At 35.1% G+C, this 26,695-nt stretch overlaps 2 protein-coding genes across 10 annotated transcripts; one reads left to right on the forward strand and one right to left on the reverse strand.

The window, feature by feature from the left end:
- The first annotated feature begins 109 nt into the window (after positions 1 to 109).
- LOC131854853 (testis-specific serine/threonine-protein kinase 3-like) lies at positions 110 to 7,613 on the forward strand. 7 transcript variants are annotated; one of them, XM_059206026.1, is made up of 6 exons: positions 2,192 to 2,283; positions 2,381 to 2,458; positions 2,535 to 2,639; positions 2,740 to 3,517; positions 3,614 to 3,791; positions 6,108 to 6,198. In XM_059206026.1, the coding sequence occupies exons 2-6, from the start codon at positions 2,441 to 2,443 to the stop codon at positions 6,109 to 6,111; spliced, it is 1,083 nt and encodes a 360-aa protein (XP_059062009.1). In that variant the 5' UTR covers positions 2,192 to 2,283; positions 2,381 to 2,440; the 3' UTR covers positions 6,112 to 6,198. The 7 variants fall into 7 exon arrangements, with proteins under 7 accessions (XP_059062013.1, XP_059062009.1, XP_059062011.1 ...); XM_059206028.1 differs by lacking the exon at positions 6,108 to 6,198 and adding an exon at positions 3,989 to 4,486; XM_059206029.1 differs by lacking the exon at positions 6,108 to 6,198 and adding an exon at positions 4,367 to 4,486.
- On the reverse strand, positions 7,614 to 25,435 carry LOC131854851 (liprin-beta-1). 3 transcript variants are annotated; one of them, XM_059206021.1, is made up of 13 exons: positions 24,889 to 25,435; positions 23,957 to 24,579; positions 23,109 to 23,282; positions 19,706 to 19,861; positions 18,250 to 18,352; positions 16,246 to 16,420; positions 15,153 to 15,375; positions 14,364 to 14,574; positions 13,587 to 13,805; positions 12,707 to 12,818; positions 12,216 to 12,312; positions 11,643 to 11,759; positions 7,614 to 9,146 (listed from the first exon to the last, which is right to left on the reverse strand). In XM_059206021.1, exons 1-13 carry the CDS (start codon positions 25,163 to 25,165, stop codon positions 9,069 to 9,071), a joined length of 2,565 nt encoding a protein of 854 aa, XP_059062004.1. In that variant the 5' UTR covers positions 25,166 to 25,435; the 3' UTR covers positions 7,614 to 9,068. The 3 variants fall into 3 exon arrangements, with proteins under 3 accessions (XP_059062004.1, XP_059062003.1, XP_059062005.1); XM_059206020.1 differs by having other exon boundaries at positions 18,193 to 18,352; XM_059206022.1 differs by lacking the exon at positions 24,889 to 25,435 and adding an exon at positions 24,654 to 24,857 and having other exon boundaries at positions 18,193 to 18,352.
- Between the last annotated feature and the right edge of the window lie 1,260 nt (positions 25,436 to 26,695).

The following is a 26,695-nucleotide window of genomic DNA, read 5'->3' on the forward strand; positions in this document are numbered from 1 at the left end:
TATTAATATGTATATGTGAGTATTATTTAATAAGTTCTATTATATTTTAAAACAACAAGTGTAACTGTCTATACTAAAAGTTGTTCTGTGAAAACATCAGCCGACGACCTTTTAAGACTGTGCACAATATACTAGAAAGAAAATGCGAGGTAACATTTTATTTTGGTCTGACAGGTAATGCTTAAAGACATGGTACTCGCTCCTCCGAGTACCGTGTCGTTAAGAAAGTATTTAATGTGAATGTGGATGGATGAAAAGGAAAAGGACGAGCGAAAGTATGATGCGCTATATGCGTATGATATAATCTCAGATAGGACGGCCGACAGGGAACAATGGGAAAAAGGTGATACACAGCCCGACCCTAAATAATGGGATAGGACAATAATGACTAAACATTAACGGTAAAGAAGTTCAAAAACTCGTCCCTACCCTTATACACACTTCTTACTTATACTTGTTTCTGTGTCGTGATTAGTAAATAAAAGTAAATACTTCTTGATTATTCTATAGCCAATATTTATATTATTACAATATATTGAATTTCAATTAAACCCTTATACCTTAATGTCTTATTTACATTCGATTGAGCAATAAACAAACAAGTAACATGCAAATGGTGGGCATTTACATCTCATATTCTGAAATAAACTCTTTCACTAGAGGAGATTTTTATAGAATGACATTGTGATTCTTATGTCACCTATCACTTACCACCTGCCATCAATACAAACTAGCCGTATCTCACACTTACAAAATGTAATGCAAAATTTTAGTAATAAAAAGTAACAAAAACATAAAAATGCCTACATTACCTTTATATATGATTGTTCGGAGAAGTGATCCAGGGAGTGCGGTCGGGAGATGCGGTTGTAGGACAGAATGCTCAACGCTTAACCTCGCTTTTGTATCATGACCGAGTTGAAAATTACTGTATCTGAAGAAAATACTTTGTCTTCGAAAGGATATAAGTTACAAAAGTTTCTTGGAGAAGGAGCTTATGCAAAGGTATTTTAATACACATATATATCTGAATTGTATGCACGCATTACATTTCACTTCAGCTTGTGAAATTTTATTAAATTTCTGCAACTGGTGGAAAATCCGTAATCAACATTATAGTTGAAGTCTATTGTGTTATTCTTGTTTGTAGACTAATTCAAACAAGTAGGTAGCTCAGTATCATTATGATATTCTTTATGATGTGCATATAACGTATGACAGTGCCGAGTTTATATCGATATGTTGATATTTAAGACAATATAGGTAATTATATAATTTAAATACTTCTGTAGGTATATTTGACTGAATATACTGGAAAAGACGAATCTCACAAAGCGACACTCGCCTGCAAGATTATCGAAACATCCAAAGCTCCTAAGGACTTCGTTGCCAAATTCTTACCTCGTGAAATAGACGTTCTTATACGCCTTAACCACCCACATTTAATACACATACACAGCATATTTCAAAGAAAAACGAAATATTACATTTTCATGAGATTCAGTGAAAATGGGGACCTTTTGGGATATATTTTGAAAAACGGATGTGTCTCTGAAAACCAGTCCCGAGTGTGGCTGAGGCAATTGGCTCTCGGAATTCAATATCTTCACGAGTTAGAAATAACACACAGAGATATAAAATGTGAAAACGTTCTTTTGACTGCGAATTACAACGTCAAAATATCTGACTTCGGCTTCACGAGGTTCTGTATTAACGAAGATGAGCAACCGATTCTAAGCGAAACATACTGCGGTTCCATGTCATATGCTGCGCCTGAAATTCTCCGAGGCAAGCCATACTTCCCCAAACCGACAGATATCTGGTCTCTTGGCGTCGTACTTTTTGTGATGTTGAACAAGTCTATGCCGTTTGATGACACGCGAATGCGAAAATTGTACGAACAGCAGATAGGAAAAAAGTACAGATTTCGATCCCGCGTTGCAAGCGTTCTCTCTTTGGAATGCAAATCTATTGTGAAGCACATGTTAGAACCGGATTCTGGTTTACGATATACCGCCACTCAAATTATCAATTCTGAGTGGATTGCTATGGACAGTAGGCTAACTAGTAAGTGGGACAGAATGAAAATACATTTTACTAAAATTAATTAAGTACCAATCGTAAAGAAATGTCTTTTATTTTTCGGTAGCCCTAAACGCAGTTGAAGCAGGCGCACTCAAACGGGCAAAAGAAGAACGTCGAAGATTATCTGAATCTCATAGACAACCTCCCAAGAGACAAGGAGATATTTTAGAAGGCCCTCACAGCAATTCCGTATACAGGGTAAATCTTTAAAGTTAAAAGAGCTTCATAATATTTTTAAATACATTTACGGACCTTATAACCTTGTATTTATATCTATTAATGTGTTGTTCAACAGACAAGTGAAATGATGAAATCACTTGCTAACGTAACATCTAAACAAAAGAAAATTGAATAAATGGAGGGAAAGACTAAGGTATAATTATAGAGCATTCCATATTTTTTTTAATAACAGAAAATTTCCAATATTACTCACTTATTTCTACTTCTAGTTTCACATTGAAGATGACTTGAAACTAACCGCGTCTGAACAGTTAACACTTGCTATACGCGGATACAAAATATTAAAGAAAGTTAATGAAGGGTCTTACGCTAAGGTTAAGTATACCTATGGTACAATTATATGCATTCTAATAATCTATTTAGTTCTTATTAAATGTTTTTGTTTACCTAATGATTATTCTAATCAATAAACAGGTATATTTAGCGGAATACAGAAATCCCAATAAAAACGACAAATTATCTATTCTCGCTTGCAAAGTCATCGACACGAATACAGCACCGAAAGATTTTGTTAAGAAATTTCTTCCAAGGGAAATAGATATGTTAATCAAGTTAAACCATCCACATTTGGTACACACGCACAGCATATTCCAAAGAAAGTATAAATACTTTATTTTTATGAGGTATATGGAGCATGGAGACTTGTTAGAATACATATTACAGAAAGGTGCAGTACAAGAAGATCAAGCGAGGATATGGACACGGCAACTAGCTTTAGCAATTCAGTATATGCATGAATTGGAAATAGCGCATAGAGATATTAAATGCGAGAATATACTCCTCACAGCAAACCAAAATGCTAAATTGTCTGACTTTGGTTTCGCCCGAATGTGCGTAGATAAGAAATTAAAAGATATTCATAGCGAAACCTTTTGTGGTTCATTGTCGTACACTGCTCCTGAGATCTTGCAGGGCGCACCATATTTCCCTAAACCTACAGACGTGTGGTCTTTAGGTATAGTCCTATATGTAATGCTAAATAGAGCGATGCCATTTGAAGACAAACATATAAAACAGTTGTATCAAGCACAAATAAGTAGGAATTGGAAATTTCGATCACGATATGTTGACAGCACATCTGACAACTGTAAACGACTCTTAATGCAAATGTTGGAACCTCATCATCAGAACCGAATTAAGATTGATCAGATAATAAACAGCGAATGGATTGCTATGGATTCTAGATTATTAGGTAGGTAATAAGATTTAAATTATTCAAATTGACGGTCGTCTGTGGGTTATCACTATAATAACATCAAATTACTAAAAAAATATTCAAACATTGCAGAGTGGACACAGCAAGAAACGATAGCTTATAAAAAGGCTCGAGATGAAAAGAGACAGTTACAGAATAAGTTAGAAAATCTAGATCAATCTAAAACCGACAAAGATACGCCCTGTCTACCTGATGAGTCAATAGTGAAACCTACATGTGATGTAACAGGAACAGGGTCGACGTCTTCTTGGTAAGTGTACACTGATTAGTATAAATTGCATTGCCTTATCCAATAACAAAAGTATAAAAATAACTTGATTGTAATTTATACAGCTGAAGATACATTTCTATTACTCGCTTTACATAATTGTGTTTGAAGGCTCACTGGATCTTGCATATATTAGTAAAAAGGACCCCGTAACAAAGTTTATTCCTTGTCTCCTATAGATATAAAGTTTCTGCACTATCAAATCTCATATACCTACAAACACTGAGTCCGGAGACTTTATATAATATTATTGTAATAATATAAGATAGGCTGATCATTACAAAACATTCAGACCTTTACACAGAAACATACTCATGAATAGAATAGTATAACATAAAATAATATAGAATAACATAGACTCGAAACCGCTACTATTAGAAGTAGGGCGGGCGGGCGTCGCAAACCGCTAGCCTCTAGACCACCGAAGCAGTCAAAATATTGTCGACGTGATAAGACCTTAGAAGCGAAAGTTTAAAGAATAAATAAAACTGACAAGATGTCTCGAATATTTAATGACAAATAACCTAATTACACATGACACATTTCTTTTAATTTAGAAATATCGCAAACAATGAATTTCCCATAATTTCCAAAACTAATTAGTAATAATTACTTCATCATTATGGTACCCACGAGAGTAAAAATGAAATAATAATGCAAGAAAAAGCTACATAAATGGGTCACGCCACTGATAAGGCAGACCTTAGCACTACACAGTCCGATCTCGTTGTATTACAAGAAAAAGGTTTTATACTGGAGAAAATCATAGGCGAAGGCTCTTATGCTAAGGTAAATACTTCTTAATATACACAAACTAGACTAATCCAGTAGATCTCTAAGAAACCATTATCGACGTAGCCAATGTCAGTAATACATTGTCAAAGGAATAAAAGTCGAATAAAGAGTCTCAACTTTTTTATATATGCAATACCTGTGTTAAAGTATTCATATCTAAAGATATATGTCTACTGTGAATATAATAAAGGTATTATTATTAAATCCTGTAATGTAGATTTACAAGTTTGCGGACAGAATTTTAAACTGACCATTAAGAATTGGAATCCATAAGCACAAAAACATTTACAACTCATTTTCTAGGTTTACAAAGCAACACATATTATTGACGAGACACGTCACACAATTATGGCGTGTAAAGTAATAGACACAGCACAAGCGCCCCGTGACTATCTTACGAAGTTTTTACCTCGCGAGCTGGATGTACTCATTCGGATCAACCATCCACACGTGATCCACGTGTCCAACATATTTCAGCGACGTGCCAAATATTTTATATTCTTACGTTTTGCCGAGAATGGAGATTTGCTAGATTTTCTGACGCAAAACGGACCAGTACCCGAGAATCAGAGTAGACTTTGGATGAGACAGATACTTTCAGGGATTCTCTACATACATACATTGAATATAGCACACAGGGATTTGAAATGTGAAAACATATTAATTACAGCAAATTATAACGTGAAGATAACTGATTTTGGATTCGCACGAAATGTACACCATAGAGATCGAGATGTGCTTAGCGAGACGTACTGCGGGTCTCTATCGTATGCCGCACCGGAAGTACTCAAAGGAGTGCCATATTTACCGAAGCTAGCAGACATGTGGTCTATTGGTATCATTCTGTACACAATGCTAAATAAAGCACTTCCTTTCAACGAAACATCGGTCAAAAGATTATACGAAAAACAGGTTATTATATATTTTTAGATAGAATCTAGGAACGCTTGGAGTACCTATATGTATTGTATATAGTCTTAAAAATTACTGAATTTTCAAAGGTATCTTGGGTATTATTTTTTATATATAGAAAGGATGGTAAATTCGAAAACACATATCCGATCGCCTTACGTGTTGGACGAACGGGTACTGCGAGACCTTTTCGCAACTTACAAACTTTTCTAGTAGTGGCGTAATTATACCATCTGGGGCGCGACTAAAATCCATCAGATGTGGCTCTCCCTTTACACAAACTTATGGTTACAGTTTTTTAAAATAATAAAACAATAGAACTATATAAATTAGACTAATAATGAATGTTAGTTTCTACCTGTACTCACAGCCTCTCGAACCAGGTGAAACTCGGCCAGAAGCTCATAGTATTTTGCCCTCCTATTCTTACGCAACTATATCTTAGCAATGTGCCCTATCTGGCGAATCCCCCCATTGGATTTGTTTTTGATTTTCTTACATTAGATTAACTCGCTAGATTTATCAGACCTACGTTCAGTCTTTGTAAATCTTAAGCGCGGCAATCACGCGCGTGTTTTATTTTTACCTTAGGTAATGCGCAAATGGCGTTTCCGCACAACCGTTGTAAACCAGTTATCAACGGAGTGCAAACAGCAAGTTACACTGTTAATGGAGCCGGAAGCTAAGGCGCGTCCAACCGCGGGAAGTATTTTCAACGGACCCTGGATCGGCATGGATCACAGACTTGCCAGTTTGTATTCATATGTTTTTGCCTTTTGCGCGTTAAAATATTCGAACTCAACATAGTACTAATGCAGAGGTAGTCCTTTTGTATTGTATGTAGGATAATTAAAATTAATTTGGAGAAGATATGTGTATGATGTGAACAACAAAAAAATTAACGATTTAAAAATAAATTGCCATTTTAGAAATCGTGATTTTTTTCATATAATATATCTATATTTAATTTACTGAGTAATCTAATATACAATATTATTGTGTCGCGGTGTCTGTTACCAAACTCCTCCCAAACAGCATTACCGATTTTTATTAAACGTGTCTGAGAATCGGCCAACGACTATTTGTCATACCAATCAATGATACTGAATATTTTTATTTTTTTGACTAAATTTTATTTTATTATAATTTGACATTAATTATTTAAAAATACATACAACCCTAAATTTTCACCCATTTACCACAAATCCCTACTTTTAATAGCAATATACTTAAATTTATATGGCAAAACAATGTTTGCCGGGACAGTTAGTAACTCAATACATTTTTCTATTTCTATGTCCTTTAATACTAAATATATTATTTTTTTTATGGACATGTCAGTGATTATTTTAACTTTCTTTGTATCTATTAACATTTGTTTGGTTATCTACTTTATTATGTCGTTTAGAACTAACTTTTCTGGAAGAGTCACTATTGAAACAAGCACACGAGGACGCACAAAAGAAAGAAAGGGTCTTAGACGAGGAAAGTGAAGTAGAGAGGATTGCAGAACTGCGTCGTAAAGGACGAGGGAAAGGTATTGTAACGTTTATATTAATTTGCTTGTGTGTTCATAGCATATCATCGTTATAAATTATATTAATTTATTGGAAATTTAGATATGCCTATATAAAACAAGCGGAGCAAACGGCTATGTACCCATACAACTTGTTTGTTTGTATTGAATTGAATTTATAAAACACATAATATTCAGTGAAGCTTATCACAAGAATGACTGAATACCGAAATAATTAAACCATTTGTGAGATCAATTTAACGAACAGACAAAAATTATAACAATATTTATTTCGGGGTCACTTTGGTAATTTTCTCATATACATTTTTCCGTCATATACCATTCTTAATTAACATGTAACTGTACAGACGGTGATCAGTTGTTGTGTAGTTTTGATTTTGTAATAATAACTAGATAGAATCTTCGACATTTCGACTTTGGTCTCACTTGTATCCTATTTATATATCGCTTTGTTTTTTTTTTCAGAGGGCCTGAAAGTATTGAAAAATGTAGAGACAAATTACGTCAAATCGCAACAGTTATTTGATAACAAAGATTAAAAATAAAAGCAATTATGTTCATTCAGTATTTATTAACTTTTACATTTTATGACTTTAAGTTATTGTAAAAATTATTTAATATATTATTGTACAAATGATCTTCTTGTTCTAATGATATACACCATTTAATACTTTTCGAGTATACATATTATTAAGAATTACATCACTATGGAAGACAAGGGTCCATTGTTAAAGGGCATTATATGTATATTTGGCACAACGTGTTAGGAACAGGCCTATGGGTAATACTAATTTGTGTTCTATAAAATTTTATAAAATGTAAAAAATTGATACCTATGTGTTAACATTGTGCGACAATTAGATAATAGGTATATCAAAAAATCAGTTCCACTGTTAAATTAGGAAACTACAAAAAACGGCAATAAGATTCAAAAGACCTTGTCAGTATAAATACAAAGAAGCGAGAGTATGTTTGTGTGAATACTGATCGTTACATAATAATACAGCACGACATTGGTTCTTGTGTGAAACACCCTTAAATTAATAAACTTTATTAATACGTCTCAAACACTAACAAGAATATTCATAAACCACACACGTTGTTCTTCACATCGATCAACTCTTAAATCTACAGGAAATTATTTGTAGTAAATAGAAAAGAGACCAGGATTATATTGTCATCTTTCAGTCGTGTTCTACCAAGCTACGTATAAATATAAGATGTTTATAACACAGATAAGTACCTTTTTAAAACCTTTAACGAAGTTCTATACTGTAATCTATTGTGATAATAATATAATATTACAAATCTATGCATTGTATATCATCAAATATATTTTTAATAATGAATATTTGTAACTTTTATATTGATAGAAAACATTGGAATGTCTATTGCTTTATGACAACTTATTTTTTTCATTAATCGTTCATTAATAAATAGAAAGTTATTACGATTTTAACTCTCAGTGATAGACTTATACTTAATATTAAATATATTTTTTATTAAATAAAATCTAATCCTTTAAACTTTATAAATTATCAACTAAACTGATAGAACTCATGATTTGGCAGTTAGATTTTAAATTATACATTGTTAAATACTTAATTCAATAACAATATTATTGTATACTTATCATACCTTGGACATTTGTTCAAACAGCTTGAAAACTATCAAAATACTTCCGTGCCGCCAAATTTAACTGTAGCACCAATATACGTAAATTAAAACTCTATTTCATGAAAGATTTCATACATATTAATTTGATTTTCTTAATGAAAAGATTATTGAAACTTGAATTAGTATGATTATTTTTTTATCACGAACATGAAAAATTAATAACAAGTAATCCAAGGCAAACATTGTGTCGTTAAGACACCATTTGGACATTACCGACGCCAGCTAAGTGCATTCAAGTGACGCTGATAGACTAGTGAGCTAGTACACTATTGCGCTAGAAACCTAGTAAATTAGCGCCCTAGTATGCGAGTGAGCTAGCGCATTGTAGTGCAAGTGAGCTAATGTGCTCGCGCGTCGTCACGCGGGGGAGAGACAGCCGACGCGACGCCCACTGCTGCTGACTTTACTCTCATCGTCTGAAAACACCAAAATGTATTCTATTCAAACTTTCGTCCAATACGGTATTGTTTAGTACAATACTACATTTTAATTATTGTACCATTCTATAATATATACAGTAATTGATGTAATCTTGATAAACTTTATTTTCATCGCTTGCTTTTATAGTTTAATTATTTTTTTAATAGGATCTAAACCTTTCAAAATGCATTCTTTCAAGAACCGGTAGTGGTTTATGGTAAATGGGTAAAGTGATCACCGTCCTACATACAGAAATGGCACAAAGGACAACATAGATTACACTAATACACACAGAATCTCTCATTCCCTATTTGATTCCTGACGTCGCATGCTTAATAATTCTGCAATTTAAAAGAAAAAATTACTTTAAAGGTTTGCCTTTTCCAAACTCTCATTTTTTATTTAATGCAGTTTATTATTAAAAGATGTGACCTCAATGACTACACATCTCTATCATATCTATGTATATTAAGACCTCAATGTACTATTTTAGTTTATCCTACTATTTTTGTTATACAACAACGGTAATAAACAAGCATACAACCTGTCAGGTGGTAAATAGGTATCGAGCTTAACTTTGTCAATCTAATGAATAGTTATCCACAGGAAGCTACCGCTCCCGCCCATAATACATCAGCTGGTCGGTGATGCTATGCTAAATATGATATAAAATCATTTCACTAGTATTATCATTATAAAATTTCCACAATTTTTACAAAAGTTCCACATTTTCACATACAAAAAAACTTCTCTATCACGCAAAAATGACGATAATTATGACACCATAATATAAATCAAAATAGCACAGAACCATCTACAAATGACCTTATAAATATTTGGGTTACCCATAAAAATGATGATATTACTTAATATAAATTAATATATTTACAATGTCACCAAAACCATAAGCTTTAATTTGAAATGTTGGTTAAAAATCCCAAACTCCCTGTTAGATGTGTTAAGAAAAGAGACACACCAAACTAAAACTACCAGTGTGCAAAAGCTGTAATGAAATAATATTTAAAAGCAAAATAAAAAAATATTTAATTACCGAACATCAGTATCACCCGCAGCTAACAGTCAAAACACAACTGTCGGTATCAGAAACTAATAAAGTTCACGACATTAGTTCATTGTATTGTAAATAAATCAATTACTAATTTTTTTACGTACTTCCACATTATATTCCAATTAAACTGTAGTGTCCAGCTGGTGTTAATTTGTACTATATTGATAATAAAAAAATGCACAAGTCTCCATCTTACGTAACATAAATTCTGTATTATATCTTTAAAATAATTGTCAAAAAGTAAATAAGTCAAGATAATGAATCACTTCATAATATTAAAATATGAATTCAGTATTAAAATCATCTTGTACTCGTTCAATAATAGTTAGGGCTGTTTTATTGATGTTAATAAACCGCTTTTTTCTGTAAACGCTATGGGCATACAAACATAGACAGTTAGGTCATCGTGACAAATTCATCAAGCGTAAAATAAACATTTTTTTCTTTAATGGACAAAAACTGCATATCATTTACTCTATTTTTCATAATAGATATGTATATCTTGAGGAATATATAAAGTGATCTATTACGTTGTTGTCAAGACGATTACATTCATAAAGCGCACCAGTAGGCACGTCAGTGACAAATTCGAACCAGTTAGAACCGAGACGAATAAATTAACTATACCACATGGTCATCGTAGTCGTTGGAAATCACAGATGAACACTTCAATTTTTTAATTGTTTCTACAGAAATTACGAGAAATATTTAATCCTCTGAAGCGTTGTTAAGAAATCGACATGTATAAAAATATATATATATATATATATATATATATGTATAAAATAAAAAAAATCTCTATTATATGTTATGTGAAAACAATTATAAATTATTCAGTATTATAAGCAAAATCACGATCTGCTCCTATTTTATTGTAACTAGTGAGTTTTCTTCGTATCGATCGTACACATAATTTTTAGTATGTATTTTGATTGGCAAACAAAATTACTGGATGTAATTAAATGTAATAAGCGGAAACCGTTGCCTATATCATGTGCCAACCGTAGCTACATGTAACGTCCGTATAGCACTCATGCGTTGTCATTTTGCATACGATTTAGGTACACGATATCATGCCTATGTTCCCTTTAATTTGCTTTGTCACACTCTTCAACCTAAAGCACATAACGGTATTGTAAGGAGACATTTTATTTAATTATTTCTTTTAGTATATGCTATATTTATTTTATAGTTTCCAGTAACCTCGTCAAATGTAAATCGAATATACATAATTCCAAATTCAAACAATAAGAATTTAACCATTTAATAAGCGAAATTGTTGGGTGTATGGTACTAGATAAGTTATCCAGTACATTGCAGATTGTAATATTTCTTCAGAGGATTTTATTATTTCCAATACAGCCTGTATAATGTTGGTGCTACTGTGTAATATGAATATTAGTATTGTTAGTATACAACTTACTGGTGAGGTTGGCACGTCACCTGAGCCGTCGTCGTGGAACGGACACACCAGCTCACCCATGTCCATTTCGTCTTTACTCTTTTTCCGTTTCAGCGAAAACTGACTCTTCTTTGGTACCTGAAAATTTTAAAGCATAATAAATGGAATTTGTGTTAATAATCTTAAGTAATATATTTAAAATGCAATAAAGAATATAAAAGACAAACATACTACTAGTAGCTAGTCAGATGGCACCATTCCATTAGCATCCATTAAAAAAACTCTTAAAATACTAGCTGTTTATTCAGTCTAATGACCCCAAAACATATAGGCCAAAATAAACCTGTGACCGCTAGAAATTGGAAAGTAAAGTGTGCTTAATGAGCTAGTCTACTAAGTAACTGTGTTTTCTAGAACATGTGAAAATAACAAGTAACTTTTGCAAGAACATCTAGAAGTTGTGATGTGCTGATGTGCCTTTGAATTTTAAAAGATTAAATTTTCACGCTATGTTCCTTACGGTGTGAATAGTGAATATAAAACCAAGTGTTCTATGCAGTAACACAGAAACACTTAGTTTTATAGAGATAGTACCTTATATTTGGTGGTTGCAGTGAGAGGTTGGTAGCCTAGTGTCTGCTCTGCGTTTCTTTTCTGCTGTATAACATCTCGACCCAGTAACTCGTTAAACCTGAAAATTTTGTAGAAATAAATATCGTCATTAGCATTTATACTACAATACCTAATGATTTCAAGAGTTCTCTCGTTAACGTTTTATAACAATTATAATAACGGCAAGTTAATAAAATATACTTAATCTACTATACTCGTCAGGTTACTTTCGTCTATATAAGACATTATTGCTGAGTAATATTTCTATTTCAAGACTATAGTATATATATCTTGATTAACCGGCTTAAAAATATACTCCATACATACTTATATACCATATTTAATTCCTATTTGTTGATCCATTAAAGCGACAAGAGATAACAAACTTACTTTCATATTTATAATATTAGTAAATGAATGTAGCCTTATATAATCTACAACCAGCTTCATATTTTATTGAAGTTTATTATTACCGTTGTGTGAGATGTCGCCGTAAAAGAGTTTTGCTAGCTGGAATATTTAGCAGTGCCGCTAGAAGTTCGGCCGTAAAGCGTGGTTCTAATAACATTAGACCACCGTGGACACCTGGAATAATAAGAAATTATGAGAATTTCATGGAATGGAATGATTTTACTTTCACTATACTATAGGAAAACAAGAAAGATTCGCAACTTCGTATTAGTATATTTATTTCTTTGTAACTGATTGAAATAAAATGACGTACCTAAGGAATATCGGGAAATAAATATTTATAAAAAAAAGAAGAAGCGTCTAGTGAAAGCGTATTCAAATCGGTTAAGCCGTTTCTGAGATTAGCGCGCAAACACATAAACATAAAAATCGTATTTATTGTTAGTATTTTATTATGTTAATAATGTCTCTCATTGTTTTTCCCATATATCTTTCATGTACAGACAGCGATAACTTACATTTTAATCCCCTATCGAAAAAGAGGGGAGTTATAAGTTTGATGAATTATGAATCTATGTCAATATGTGTGTGTGTCTACGGCATTCCTTTAGGAGCTACGTCCTAAAGGAATGGACCGATTGTGATGCGTTTTTTTTATTTGAATGCTGATGATAGGTAATAGCTCAAATTTAATAAAATATAACTATTATTATATGTAACAGATAATAATAATTATAATAACAATTTTTACAGAGCGTCATCTAGCTAGGAATACTTAAACACTTTTTTCTATAAATACATATATAATATACATACAAAACAGCCAACAACCGATGATGAATAAAAATAATTGCATAGTGAGATGAATCGAATCCGCGACCGTCGGTGCGGTAAACCGCTAGACCACCGCGGCCGTCAGGTCAAATACAAACGGCTACTTACCGGCTCCGCGCAGGTTGGGCGCGTACTCTGCGAGGTCTATCTCCTTGAGCCACTGCATGACGCGGTGCGAGGACCAGCGGGCCAACTCCCCGGGCGCCACGCCCGGCCCGCCGTCGGAGCCCTCGCTGCCGTCGGCGCCCGCGCCCACCGTCTCGCCCTCCGCCCCCCGACGGATCATCGTGTCAGGATTAAACTTGTTGTCTCGCAAGACTTGGATTCCTGTAAGTACAAGTACATTTTCATAGAAAATCACTTTTCAATCCGCTATATATTCTGTACTAAATTTTACTCCTGAATAATCCGGCTATTTAGCTACTGCTACTCCCGTTTTTTTTTCTTTTTAATTCATTTCCATCTGCAGTCAAATATTTTCGTTATTTCCACTTTCCTAGTCCCTTGTCCATCGACAGTGCCCATCAACAATGAAACGTTCTAAGCTACGCACAACCTAAAATTGTGCCTATTCACTCTTGACTCGAAAGACCCAAAGTTGTAAGAGGCAGATAACACTGGCAGCGGTAGATGCTAGGTGGTGAACGGTAGGTGCCCTCAGAATAAACTCATATCCGTCAGGCGGTAGTTGACCTTCAGCCCTGTACTGTACAAGCCTTTCCGCGAGTTTCGAGTGCCATCTCTCTCTCAGCGCGCACTCGGCGGCGGCTGAGTGCGCACTAGACGAGGTGGTATCACCTTGAGCCACTGTAATTACGGCGCGAGGACCGGGCTAACTCTGGCCGCCGTCGAGCCGTCGCATAAGGAAAACAGTATGAGTGGTACCCCTGCGCACGGCGAGCGCGTGGAGCGCGTGCGCGACGCGCAGGTGCGCGTGCAGGTCGTGGTGCGCGAGGCGGTGCAGCAGGCGGCCGTCCAGCGCGCACTCGGCGGCGGCCGCGCGCGCGCCGCACACGCCCACGTCCTCCAGCCAGCGCAGCGCCCACGCGCAGTCCAGCCGCCCCGCCGCCGACAGCCACGGGTCGCTCTCGCCGCCCTACACCGCCCGCCGGGGTCTTACTCGTGGTGGAACCGGTGGCCTTAACTTTTTATGTAATCGGAATAACACTCCCCGACCTCTCCCTCCGGTCGACATTTTTGCAATATACATATAAATATACGATTTGTAAAATTGCGAATTTTCAGAGGAACCTTAAAAATTTGGGTTGTGCCAAGTTCGAATTTACGCCTCGGGGCATATACATATCTCAGTTGTTCACAGTTACAAAAGAGATATTCACATGGATGATTGCCACTTACTATGAAGATTATCGTCATTTTGCCATTTGCCATTCCAATTACATAAAAAATATACAAATGCCTACCACATGATTACCATTACCATAATAGTGTAATTTATATAAACTTCATACTGTCTAAGCGCATATATTTATTTCTAAACACGTACAATCGCATTATGCGTCAAATTACAAGGAATGTAAATATATCTAAAGTTAATGTAGACAATTTTAATAAATATTATCTTATAATTTACTCGTCGGTATCATAAATTATTCAGTAGATACTATTATCATATATACAATATATGCTTTTGAGAAATGTTGTCATACATACCATTAAATCAATAAGGGCGAGGACGATTTTCTTTTTGTGCATGGGATGCTTTATGACTAGCTCCTTCTCAATGGTGTTGTGCGAAGCTGCGGCGAGAACGCCGCGAGCTGACGGCGTGGCACCGAGCCAAGTGCGAGCAGCCGGTATGTACGCCTCCATATCCATGCTCTCCAGCCACCCGCATGTCATTTCACAATCCCACTCACGCACGTCTATGGTTTGCCTAATAACCAACGTTGAAATTAATATTTCTTTAAATTTCGTTATAGATAGATAAAATCTTTATAAATACTATAAACGAAATGCTATAAACAATCATATACGTGTTGTTATATATAAGAAAAAAACACACTCTTACTCTACTCTTAACTTACACGTAAAAAGAAAACATAGTAAAATATTAAGTACTACAAGGATACGAAAGGGTTGAGCTACTGAGTGAACAAATTACTCAACGAGCAAAACACTGATTTTCAGTAGCAGCCCGGGAGTGGTGCCAGTGCGTGCAGTGCTTTATATTATTTGGATTGTACCGAAACTATAACAAGATACTGATAAATAATCATAAAAGAGATTCTTATAAGTAAAAAAGCATTTTTATATTGATAATTAAACTGCTTAATAACGAAAGTATGCGCAGCAATTTTGGTTACTGAATGCGAAACTGATTATGGTGAAATACGAAAATGTAGAATGAAATGGTAACGTCGCCAAGTAATGTACGATGCTAGCTCGTACATATAGGGATTTGCATTAGTAATGTGTGAAGGTATATCCGTTGCACGTTCCACCCTTTCAATTCGGATCCCATAATTTGACCTCAGATCGTTCGCAGGTAGCTCGACATCGATAGGGAATTCATCACAACACGCTGGAACCTAAGGGATCTCCGACAGTGCGGTTTCAGAGAAACCTCCTCCCACACACACTTAGATTATGAAATGAACTCATAGCCAAGGTTTTCTCGAGAGCCTACAGCATGGAGTTTTTCAAGAAGGACATATTAACACCGCTGCTGTTTCAGGCGTCCATAGGCTATGGTAACCGTTTACCATGAAGTTAAATTTAAACAATAGGATCGAGACGAACTGACCATGGCGCGGGGCGGACGTGGACAGTAGGTGCATGCAGTGTAGTGCGGGTACTGCTGCGCTGTTGAGAGCGACGTGCGAGATCATCGCCCTCGAGACGAGCGGATCCGAGTCGCGCACGCACTTCGCGCAGTGACGGCGACGGGCTTCCGCGATCTATCGCCTCATCCTTCTCCGCTGAAACATATATAAATATTAAAGGATTCATTGCACAATATGTCTTGTCTTCTCTAAATAAATATTCCTTAAACGATGAGATCAACTTTTGTACCATTACTCCGTAATTAGTTCTCTTTGTAATATACTATTAATGCAACATAGTGTTAACGTAATTAGTCAAAGTCCATGCCGACTTTTTTTTGTTAATATAGTACTTATTTTTTTCATTTTTTTTTTCATTTTCATATTTCACTAAAAATATATACATTCCAGTGCCCACTAACGATATGGTTAGCGCTGCCGATTGAAGAATACCATAATAATCTATTAAAAATAATACTAGATGTACACTAATAATAATAGGAAACACTATGCACAACAAAGTAAAGCTATGTTTTGCTTGTTAACTGTGTTGTAAATAATTTATAATCAAAATTTATAGATAACAAAAACTTTATTTCTTCTCCAAAATTATATTCTATAACAACAACCATGCATTTTAAACATTATCAATAGTATTAATATATACGGATGTAAACATATAGTTCAGTTCTAAAATCTTATTTGTAAATACACTGGTCACACACAATTATAACGACATTTAATTTTAGTAAATAGTACATGCGGGCTAGCGGACGTTCTATGTTAGACACTTGAATATTTTAATATAATGGCATAAAAGACTAAAATTTAACAACAATCATATTGGCTGAAAAATAATACTTTATTAGTTTATAATAAAGTCCTAAACTTGTATATCAGATCTTGTACCATGAGTACCTGAGAACTGACCTGATAGACAAGATTAATCATTTAATGATTGATTAATCTGGGTGTTTATTGGACATTGCAGACTGCATTTAAATGCATTTTATTTTGGAAATTCAAAAATAGAAAATACCTAGTATATAACAAAATACTTACCTAAACCCTTGAATACACACATTTTTGTGTAAAATCGTTAATAGAAAGAAAGCTCCACTAGAGTAGTCTACTTGACATATGTTTTTGTATTCCTATAAATTATTAATATAACTTATAAATGATTTATAGAACAGAAGGTAAACTCTAAAAGTGTACCTATCACTTAGTCTTTAATTAATTTTATCCAAAATATAAAATAGTATAACTACATTACTGATCAACATATGTAATGTTAACTATTAAGGACACTAAAAGAAATAGAATTACAATTATGCCAGTATATTAAATTAAAGTTTAAAAACTCGTTTCGTTTGGTTGGTATACACAGACACAGTTAGGGTACAAAAGAATACATACCTATACCCAGATTGAAAGCACATCAGGTTATGCTCATTCGAAAAAATTGTAAACTCGAATAGAAAAGCAAGAAAAATTAAATAAAACTTATGACAAACCCAGGACACTTCACCAGATAGTAATGGTCCCATAACAAGATGAATACTAATATAAATAAAACAATTTATGTTATATGTGTATTATGTTTTTTATATATAAAAACATAAACAATGTATATATTTGCAAATTTTAAATGTCTATTTGTATTTTAGACTAATAAAAACCGTTATGAATTAGAATGTTTATATTGCGCAGCGATTAATTGGTCCATCAATATATTATTCTTAATATAATTATTTTATGTAGTGGTGGTATATCTACAATATATAGTAATTTAACTAATACAACTTTCCAGAATGAGCTTTACACAAGCACAGCTTTCCACTCTGTAGGTACACGGTATGTAGTCGTCTGAGTTTGGGGCGACATGGCACATGCTACCGAAGCGCGACAAGCGTATTCTGAGAGACCTAGGTTCGGCACAGAGCGTCCGTATCCGCGCGCCACCACCATGTTGTTCTGTTTACCGAACGCGACGCGCGCCTCTGACGTTACCACCGACGAGCGCGGCAACGACGAATACATGTGAGTGTTGCGCTCGATTTGACGTCCGTAGTTCGCAGGCGGTGTCTGAAATAATATAATAAAGAGTACTATAAAAAAAATAGAAAAAGTAATCATGTTTATTCAAATAAACTCAATACAAGCACTTTTGAATAGTCATATTTTTTTATTCTACCACTCATTCGAAACGCAGACTCATCACAAGAAGAAAGAACAACTTGCGTGTTGCTCTTTTGAATAAGTGTTATTTTAAATAAATAAATACATAGTAACAAGTAGAAGGCATGCGATAATCAACATAGAAACCGCTACGTACTCATTATTTGTCCAATCAGATAATAATGTTAGAAATTTTAATGTTTTTCTACTAAAACATTATTAACATTTACAAACTCTTCAATTTTGTAATAAGTTTTTTTAAAAGCAAATCTAGTACATAGCCAATAATAATTTGTGGAACACTACAAGTGCTTTAAGTAATTTAAACATGAATTCCAAGTTCTCCAGACCTCCAATAATTACTGTTGTTAACATATTTTTTTTATTATTTTCAAACATAAACCAATGTTGGTAGAATTTTTTTAAAAAATTTTTTGAAAACTTAATTAAGAATGGGAGAAGACGTAGTATTCGGGAATAAGCAATAAAACAAAACCTTAAAACTTCAGGCGATACATATTGGCCAGAATACGGTGCTTCATATGTGTCATACGAAAGTGGACACTAAAGAATGTATCCTCGATTTTCAACCAGTGTTCATCACAATACATATTTATGATCAATACTGACGATATCACCGTTTAAAATGGTTGCTGTGATCATTACAATGTTTATAATATCGTCATGTTCTAGCTTGTTATACAACAAATAGCTAGAGCTCTAGTGTTAGCTAATGTTCAAGTTTATAGTAAGAATGTAGTCCTCTATGATAACCCAATCAGCCACAATAGAACGAAGGCTATACGACGCCGTCCGCAAGGAGGATTCGACCTTCTTTATACTACATTTTAAAACAGCGAGTGTGTTTTCATAAGGTTTAATATAAATCCGAATGAAGAAATTACATTATTGATTCAGTCTCATTCGCCTCTATATGCTCGTGTTTACAACTAGGTAGAAAAAACTTAAAACACTTTCTATAAAAAAAAATACACAGTAAAATACAACACATGGACTATACCTTGGAAAATGCTTATTATTTTTTTATTTTAATTATTCAGGTTAATTCATACAGTGGCATCTAGTCCCAAGCTAAGTAGAGCTTGCGTTATGAGTACTAGACAACTGATATAAACATCCAGACGATATTGTTTTACTTCTTCTTCGATTTTTTTTTAATCATACAATTTTATGAAAATATCATTAATTATTTAGATCAAAATAATTAGTATTTAAGGATATTATATATAAACAACATACCCTGGGAGGTGCTGGTCTCACAAGAGGCATGGGTGCAGCATCAGGCGGCGGAGAACGTTCTAGAAGCCCTCGCTCAGCAACGCGTAGACGTACCTCGCTCAATTTTGACAAGAGCTCTAGCTTTTGAGTTTCAAGAGAGGAGCGTTGTAACATTTCCTAAAAATACAGAAAAATAAACAAGACTTTTTCATGTAATTAGAGTGGCAAACAAGCTAACGGCCCGACTAATGGTAAACGATAACCGTCACCTATTTACTTGAACAGCATTAACGACATCATGTTTACATGATCACATGTACATATATACATGATATCCGTGATACCACTCAAGCGTTGCCATTTCATAGGATTCAGATCTTATGCCTCTTATTCTTTCATTTCACTGCCTAATCTGACCCTACTACTTAAACACAGTCTTCAAAGCAAGCTGTTTGGTGGCTATTTCAGTCTGAGGCCGAGATCCCGGACTATTTAGTCTACTCCTGGTAAAATGATTAATTTCTACGATAGTTTGAATACTAAAACATAATAAATATTCCTAATATCAGACTAGACCTAAGGAGTCGAGCAGTACGGTAAACATTTCAAAACAAATGTTAGATAGCTAGCTGAGAAAAAATTGCTATTGCTAAACCTTTTAACTTGTCTAAACAGTACGTACACGACGTGCAAACAACGTAAATAAGCCGACCTATTTTCAATTAAACTTTTATCATTCACATACTTTATAGTAGCCTGCTTCTGCTATGTCTGGCGCTAATAAAAACCGCATCTGTGTTCGCGAGATGTATGGCCGGTACGCAACACATAAATGGACTACAGAATTAGAGCGGTATTTGTTTTGTTCCGTCATTCCTGCGGAGAACACTTGGAATGTACCACGATATAATACTACAATCAAAATGAACGAATGCCTATTTTAGTTCCACCATTTTTTGCATATAGGATAAAAAATGTTTATAGAGAACTAGTAATCTTTGAATTTCTCTGCTTGTTCTATACAGGCATGTATTTTACATATAAACCTTCCTCTTGAATGACTCTATCTGTTGCTGAACACTACTTTAAAATCCGTTGCGTAATCTAAAAGATATAAGCAAACAGACATCGGCAGTGACTTTTGTTTCATACTATGTAAAGTTAAAGATAAACTATCATTTTCCAGTGTATGTCACCCATAAGAATATAAAATCTGTTATAGTGAATAATAATGAACAGTATACGTATTAAAACTTTTGCTTTGCGTAAAATTTTTAACAGTCGTTGCGTAGGTGAACATTTAATTAGATATCCCTGGGCGGAATTTATTAGCTCTCCAGAGCTTTATGAGTCGTAATACTCAAAGTTACTCCATTTTCATAATTATACGCAAATATATTGTACAATGTAAGCCCTAGGGCTTTACAAGAAATAAATATAAGCAAGTAAGTCAACACGAAACAATATCGCATTACTCTAAGTTTATATGAACAAACAGACATTTTTTTTACCTATGTCTATTTTTGTAAAAATATTAGTTGTTGGTAAAAAAATTGTAGTTATATAATTTAACAGTCCGAGACTGTACTTTTACAGGACGGGATGGTTTACTGATTTAATGGCATAACATAGCACATACCGTCTCAGAGCATAATTGAAAAATTAAAAAAGGGCGTTCTAGTAAACGTAAACTGTATGAAAAAAAATCAACCGTCACTCACCCTTCAGCCAACCCAATTTGGTTTCAATCATGTATGTTTTAAAACAGTGTTCAGATTGTATGTTTATTAGGTATATTGTATATTGATATCTATTTCCTTAATTCAGTAAAATCACTATTAATTAATTAGATATGATTGTATTATCCAATCAGATTTAATTAATTATTGCTAATGAAAAATATTTAATCATTATTAATATGCATAATACGACAGACAGAAAATTAAACACTTATGAATGAAATACATAGATACGTACGCTTATATACAAAATTGCAAACATACCAATTGCCCATAGTTCATAATTAATTGCATACCTTGAGCAAAACTAATTTAATAACCACCATACATGGCGTTACCTAATCGTGGATATGTCACATATACTGTATAAACACCTGTATTACTATGTGGCTGTATGTGAGGTGATACATTTGGTGACTATGCTGTTAGTATCGGAAATCATAAAGTTATAAAAACTTTCTTATAGGTTCCTTGTGATGAAGAATATCCACCAAGGAAGTTTTAACAAATACTGTAATAATTATGGCTTTTCAAAAAATTCATAGTGAATGTATGTATTTTGCTATTTCTCAAATGATAATGTCAAGGTTTTTATATTTTTTTTCCTTTCGGTATCTCTAGGCTAGCAGCGGCTAGCTCTGCTTTATCCAGCGAGATAGTTGGTGCTTCCATGGCTACGTTTCGATTGAGATGCCAATGAAATTTGTGTGGAAGACGTGAATAATAAGAGTTGATTGGATCATAATGTATATTTGACAATTTATACTATGTATTTTTTAATATTAACTAAATTTTACCATATAGTGCAGTTCGATAAGTAGTCACTCAGTGATATCCACATTTGCTGCTCATGGTGACGACTAGCACTTTTCATCAGGTAAGGTAATATACCAAAACCACTTCATTTAAAAATTGATCATTCCAGGATAATACAGATTGCACCTACTTTTATAATACTACTAAACGCCGCAGTGACTTCGCACTAGAATTTGCACGGCCCACGCTGATCATGATTATTCAATAGCTCCATTCCAGCGGGATCTAGGCCGTGTTGAATGTTAAAGAGTACCACTATAATATAAAGGCGACGCTATATAATTACTGAATATATATTGTAGTTATGTACATTATTTACGTACAAACGGTAGCATAACTTTAGTCCGGGACGGCTGACACAAATGTCCTCAAACTACGTACAATTAGGAACTCGGCGTAGCGAGAAACCAGCACAAATTTGATATATAACATGCATATGTTGGTACAAGCTACAAATGAAGATAACTGTGTCTCATTCTTCAAGAATAAATCTTCAGGAGCCTACAATAATCTTCTCACCTACAATATACCTCAAATTATATTACAGTATAATATTGTGTATTTGTCGAACTTACGTGATTGTTTATTGTTTATGATACTGGATATCTGCAAATTATTTAGTATAAAATAGATTGTCCTTTGCAGGTAAAGAGTGAAAATATTCCGTTTAAACTATTAATACATTCCTAAAAATTTCAGTTGGCAACCGTAATCTTAAAATAAAAGGCAATTACTATATGAATATAATTTCTCGTATATTATTCTTAACAGCTAAAAAATAGTCGAATTATTTTGCTCGTTGTTCTGGCTACTATTATTTACACTACTTAGTTCTTCCATAAAAATATATATACCTAAATATTATTTACCTTCTGTAGCCTTTGATCAGCGTCATCCAACCTCTGGCGGGCATCGTGCAACGACCTTTCCAGATCTCCCATCTTTTCACTCTGGGCCGCGATCTGTTCAGATAACACCTGAACCTGCAGCTGAAGGTTCTCTTTGTCGGCTTCAAGCCGCCGCACTCGATCCTCTGCATCATTCTGCACAAACAAAACATAGTTGAAATGGCTAACGAGACTATTATTATAAGAGATGCTGAAATATATAGACAAACAAACCGCTTTTTTTAACAAACATGTTTGCGTCTATTTTATAAAGTCAGAAGGGTGATGTTTCATATTGTTATGATTACACCCATCTAAACATAGCAATATGAAGAACCACATTTTGTTACACAAATACAAACCGACCAATCAGATCTAAAATTATACAAGTAACCAAAAACTCTATTGATGTCGAAAAAATTCATCAAAATCAATTTGAGCCATTTTTGCGAAGACTTAAAGTAACATTAACAAAAAAAAACAGTACGAAACAATATCCCTTTAGTAGATCGTTGAAAAATATACAGAAATATATACGACTGTATAGTAGATACTTAAAACATTAGAGACTGTGCAATAAAACGGTTAACAAAGATACAATATAACAAATCAAAAATAGGTACCGTTATTAGGTATTTAGGAATCCTTATATAACGATGTCATGCACGTTTATAAAATTCAAGCACAGCACTCATTGTATATTTTTAAATAAATAACTCTGATATATTAATATATTGAAAAAAAATGTTATATTCATGTAGAGTTCAATTAATAATAAGTATATACTATTATGGTTAGGTATCTTTATAAATTTTATACTTCCTCTGTACCTTAAAAGGTCGTGCAGGTACCGAAGGCAATGAAGGGTGTGAGGGCCAAGATCGATCATGCATACAGCACGGTGGAGGCGCTGGAGGTCCGTGACACCAGCACATGGGCGGCCACCATCCTCCTTCAGGCCATCGAAAATGCTCATATGAGTTCCAACGCCTCTGCAATTCAGGTGGAGTTTCTTCATTTCGAGGTCGACGCGGACGTGGGGAAGCCCGAACACTAGCAGACGGATGCTGTGGCGGCTTTCCTGACAGTGATGAGCGGGATTTACGATCGCGATCACTGCGGTCCGAGTGTGGACGCCTTCGTCTATCTAAACTAGCTGCAGAATATTCTTCAGTTCTAGAGTCCATTTGCTCTACTGTCTCATCTATGAGTTCTCCGGGTTGTAGCCATTTAAAGTTATCATCTCTTCTTGTAGAATTATCTAATCGTCTGCTCGGTGTTAATGTTCGATAGTCAGCATCGCCGCCACGGATTTCATACTCTTTCTCGTCGGTGTCATCCTCACTCGATGAACTCGAGTCGGAGTCGGAAGACTCCGCCCTCGCTGGAACAGCTCCGTCGGTCCAAACTGTACATTTCACGGTCGCTTCATCAGGGCTATCCGAATCTCCGCCTGTCACGAGATAAGGTCGTCAAACGTCACTCTTTTGTCATACAAAAAGAGCCTCATGAACGACGAGAACTCACCCATAGGCGAGTACATATAGGAGCGCACGGCAGGGTGCACGTAGCCCGCCGCCGCACGCTCCTCCTCCTCGTCACAGGGTTCTGTCAGGTATTCACGGTCGGACATGAGGCTCAGTATAAGCGACACTGCGCGACAAGCTCTCTGTACGAGTCACCGACGTGTCTATTTAGAGTTTGGCCGCTTTCCAATACTAAGCTACGTCAATGACTCGTATACTATACATGAATTACGTACTCTCGTGTGGGGGCGGCTCCTCGCTGGACTGAACGGAAGCTGAATCGCGTTCTGAGGCTTCCGACGCGGTGGACAAGGGGCGCTCGCTTCCGCCGGACGCACGCCGTGAAATATCGTCGTGAAACTTTTCTTTGGTCACGGATCGCACAACATTTCTGCTCTCTACGGAGATCGAGCGCGAATTAACTGTTCCAGGCTTTCCGTCGATCGCAGTTCGATTGTGTAACGCCGCAATGGTGGCAGCTACGAGTGAGCCCCCGCGGCCGAGCTCGCGCATGTTTTGGTTTAAAATGAACGGCGTCTACATGTACACAGCCGACGCCTGCGCCCGGAAATAGATCGGGGTGCATGCGCTTGCGCTTAATGCATTCCGGACACCCTTCCTACTTTGATCCATGTTTTAGTACATAGAAAAAGAATTAAACTTTCATCACATAAACGAACGTATGGTTGTTCCGTAAAGTTATTAACAAGCATGTGTTAATTACAGGCTAACAACACAATACGTTATATATTGTTAATTTGCATTCTATACACACAGTGAGTAACACCTAAGCGCAGTTGAGTAGCGTGCTCTATGATGCACACAACTTAGCGCGCACTCACCGACATTGGCAGTGGCGGCATCCAGTTGACGCCTTCATACAGTGAACGACGCCCCCACCCCTCGCAATCATAATAATTCTCCGAATCATCGGCATCATAGGAGTTTCCAAGAGACCGTTCGGTGTCACACAAACCCCATGTATATAAAGAGCCGAAATCTAATGATTCAGCTTGTGCATGGTCATCATGGTCATAGAAACAATCTGGATTGTATGGTGGCTGTGGTGGATAGTAAGGTGGCGCACTCGGCTCTACTCCATCATACTCATGTTGGCCACCGCGTGCTTTCAAGCAGTTCATAGTTGGTCGCCTTTATCTGAAGTAGTAATCGTAAATGTTCATTGAATTCAAACTGACAGTTCACTGCGAAAGTATGTATCGAAAGCAAAGTTGTGAAAACGCGCTGCGAATGTTTATTAGGCGTTGTGTATATTGTGATTGTGAATGACATTTTACTGAAACTCGTTAAAGAAACTCCCCTCGTAACGGAAATAGAACGACAGCTGTTCCGAGAGAATATCCTACAAAAGCGCGATTTTAATGTACAACAGCGAGGGCGCACACGTGTTAGATATCCTAAAAATAGTTCCGTATAATATATTGATTTGGCTGTCTACGAGACTATGAATTTCAGAATAAACTATAAGCTGTAAAATAATTAATATAATATAACTTATATTATAATATTCATCGTTAAAACTATATATATAGGTAGGAATGTCGAGCCATAAATTTGATGAGGAAATAGGGGAAATAATAGTTCTAAAATAATGATCTTATTCTCTTGGAATATCAAATACATATTATTATATGGGTAACTACCCATATAATAATATGTATTTGATATTCCAAGGTGTATTGGGTATAATATTAATATATTATAATCCACACAAACAGTGTTGTGTGGGTGCGGGTGAGTATGATGAGATGATAATCGAATCTACACGCGCTCCGTGATACAATGAGGCTAATTACATTTTGCGATGACTATGCAGTACATAATTAAAATGCTTGCTTCGTCGAAGGAATCTGGTAATCGATAGGAGGCGTATAATTGATGTCGGTACTCTAATAATTAATACTAATAACGTATTCACATCGCACGCCTGAAAAAATATTGAAACTTACTTAATTGTATAGACAAACAATAATTTACATTTAACAAAATTTTATGCAACTCTCACACTCGTATCACGCTATG

This window comes from Achroia grisella, unplaced genomic scaffold (assembly GCF_030625045.1).
Source record: "Achroia grisella isolate CSIRO2021 unplaced genomic scaffold, CSIRO_AGI_Agris_v1 utg1245, whole genome shotgun sequence".
Classification (NCBI taxonomy): Eukaryota; Metazoa; Arthropoda; class Insecta; order Lepidoptera; family Pyralidae; genus Achroia; species Achroia grisella.

Coding starts and splice junctions, on each gene's coding strand:
- LOC131854853 (XM_059206025.1), top strand. CDS start 4,485: ATGGGTCACGCCACTGATAAGGCAGACCTTAGCACTACACAGTCCGAT. Junction 5,517..6,107: donor AAAGATTATACGAAAAACAG/GTTATTATATAT, acceptor TTTTTACCTTAG/GTAATGCGCAAATGGCGTTT. Junction 6,268..6,924: donor CATGGATCACAGACTTGCCA/GTTTGTATTCAT, acceptor TATGTCGTTTAG/AACTAACTTTTCTGGAAGAG.
- LOC131854851 (XM_059206020.1), bottom strand. CDS start 25,165: ATGCGCGAGCTCGGCCGCGGGGGCTCACTCGTAGCTGCCACCATTGCG. Junction 23,283..23,956: donor TACCTGCACGACCTTTTAAG/GTACAGAGGAAG, acceptor TTGTTTGTGCAG/AATGATGCAGAGGATCGAGT. Junction 12,819..13,586: donor GCCCAACCTGCGCGGAGCCG/GTAAGTAGCCGT, acceptor TTATTATTCCAG/GTGTCCACGGTGGTCTAATG.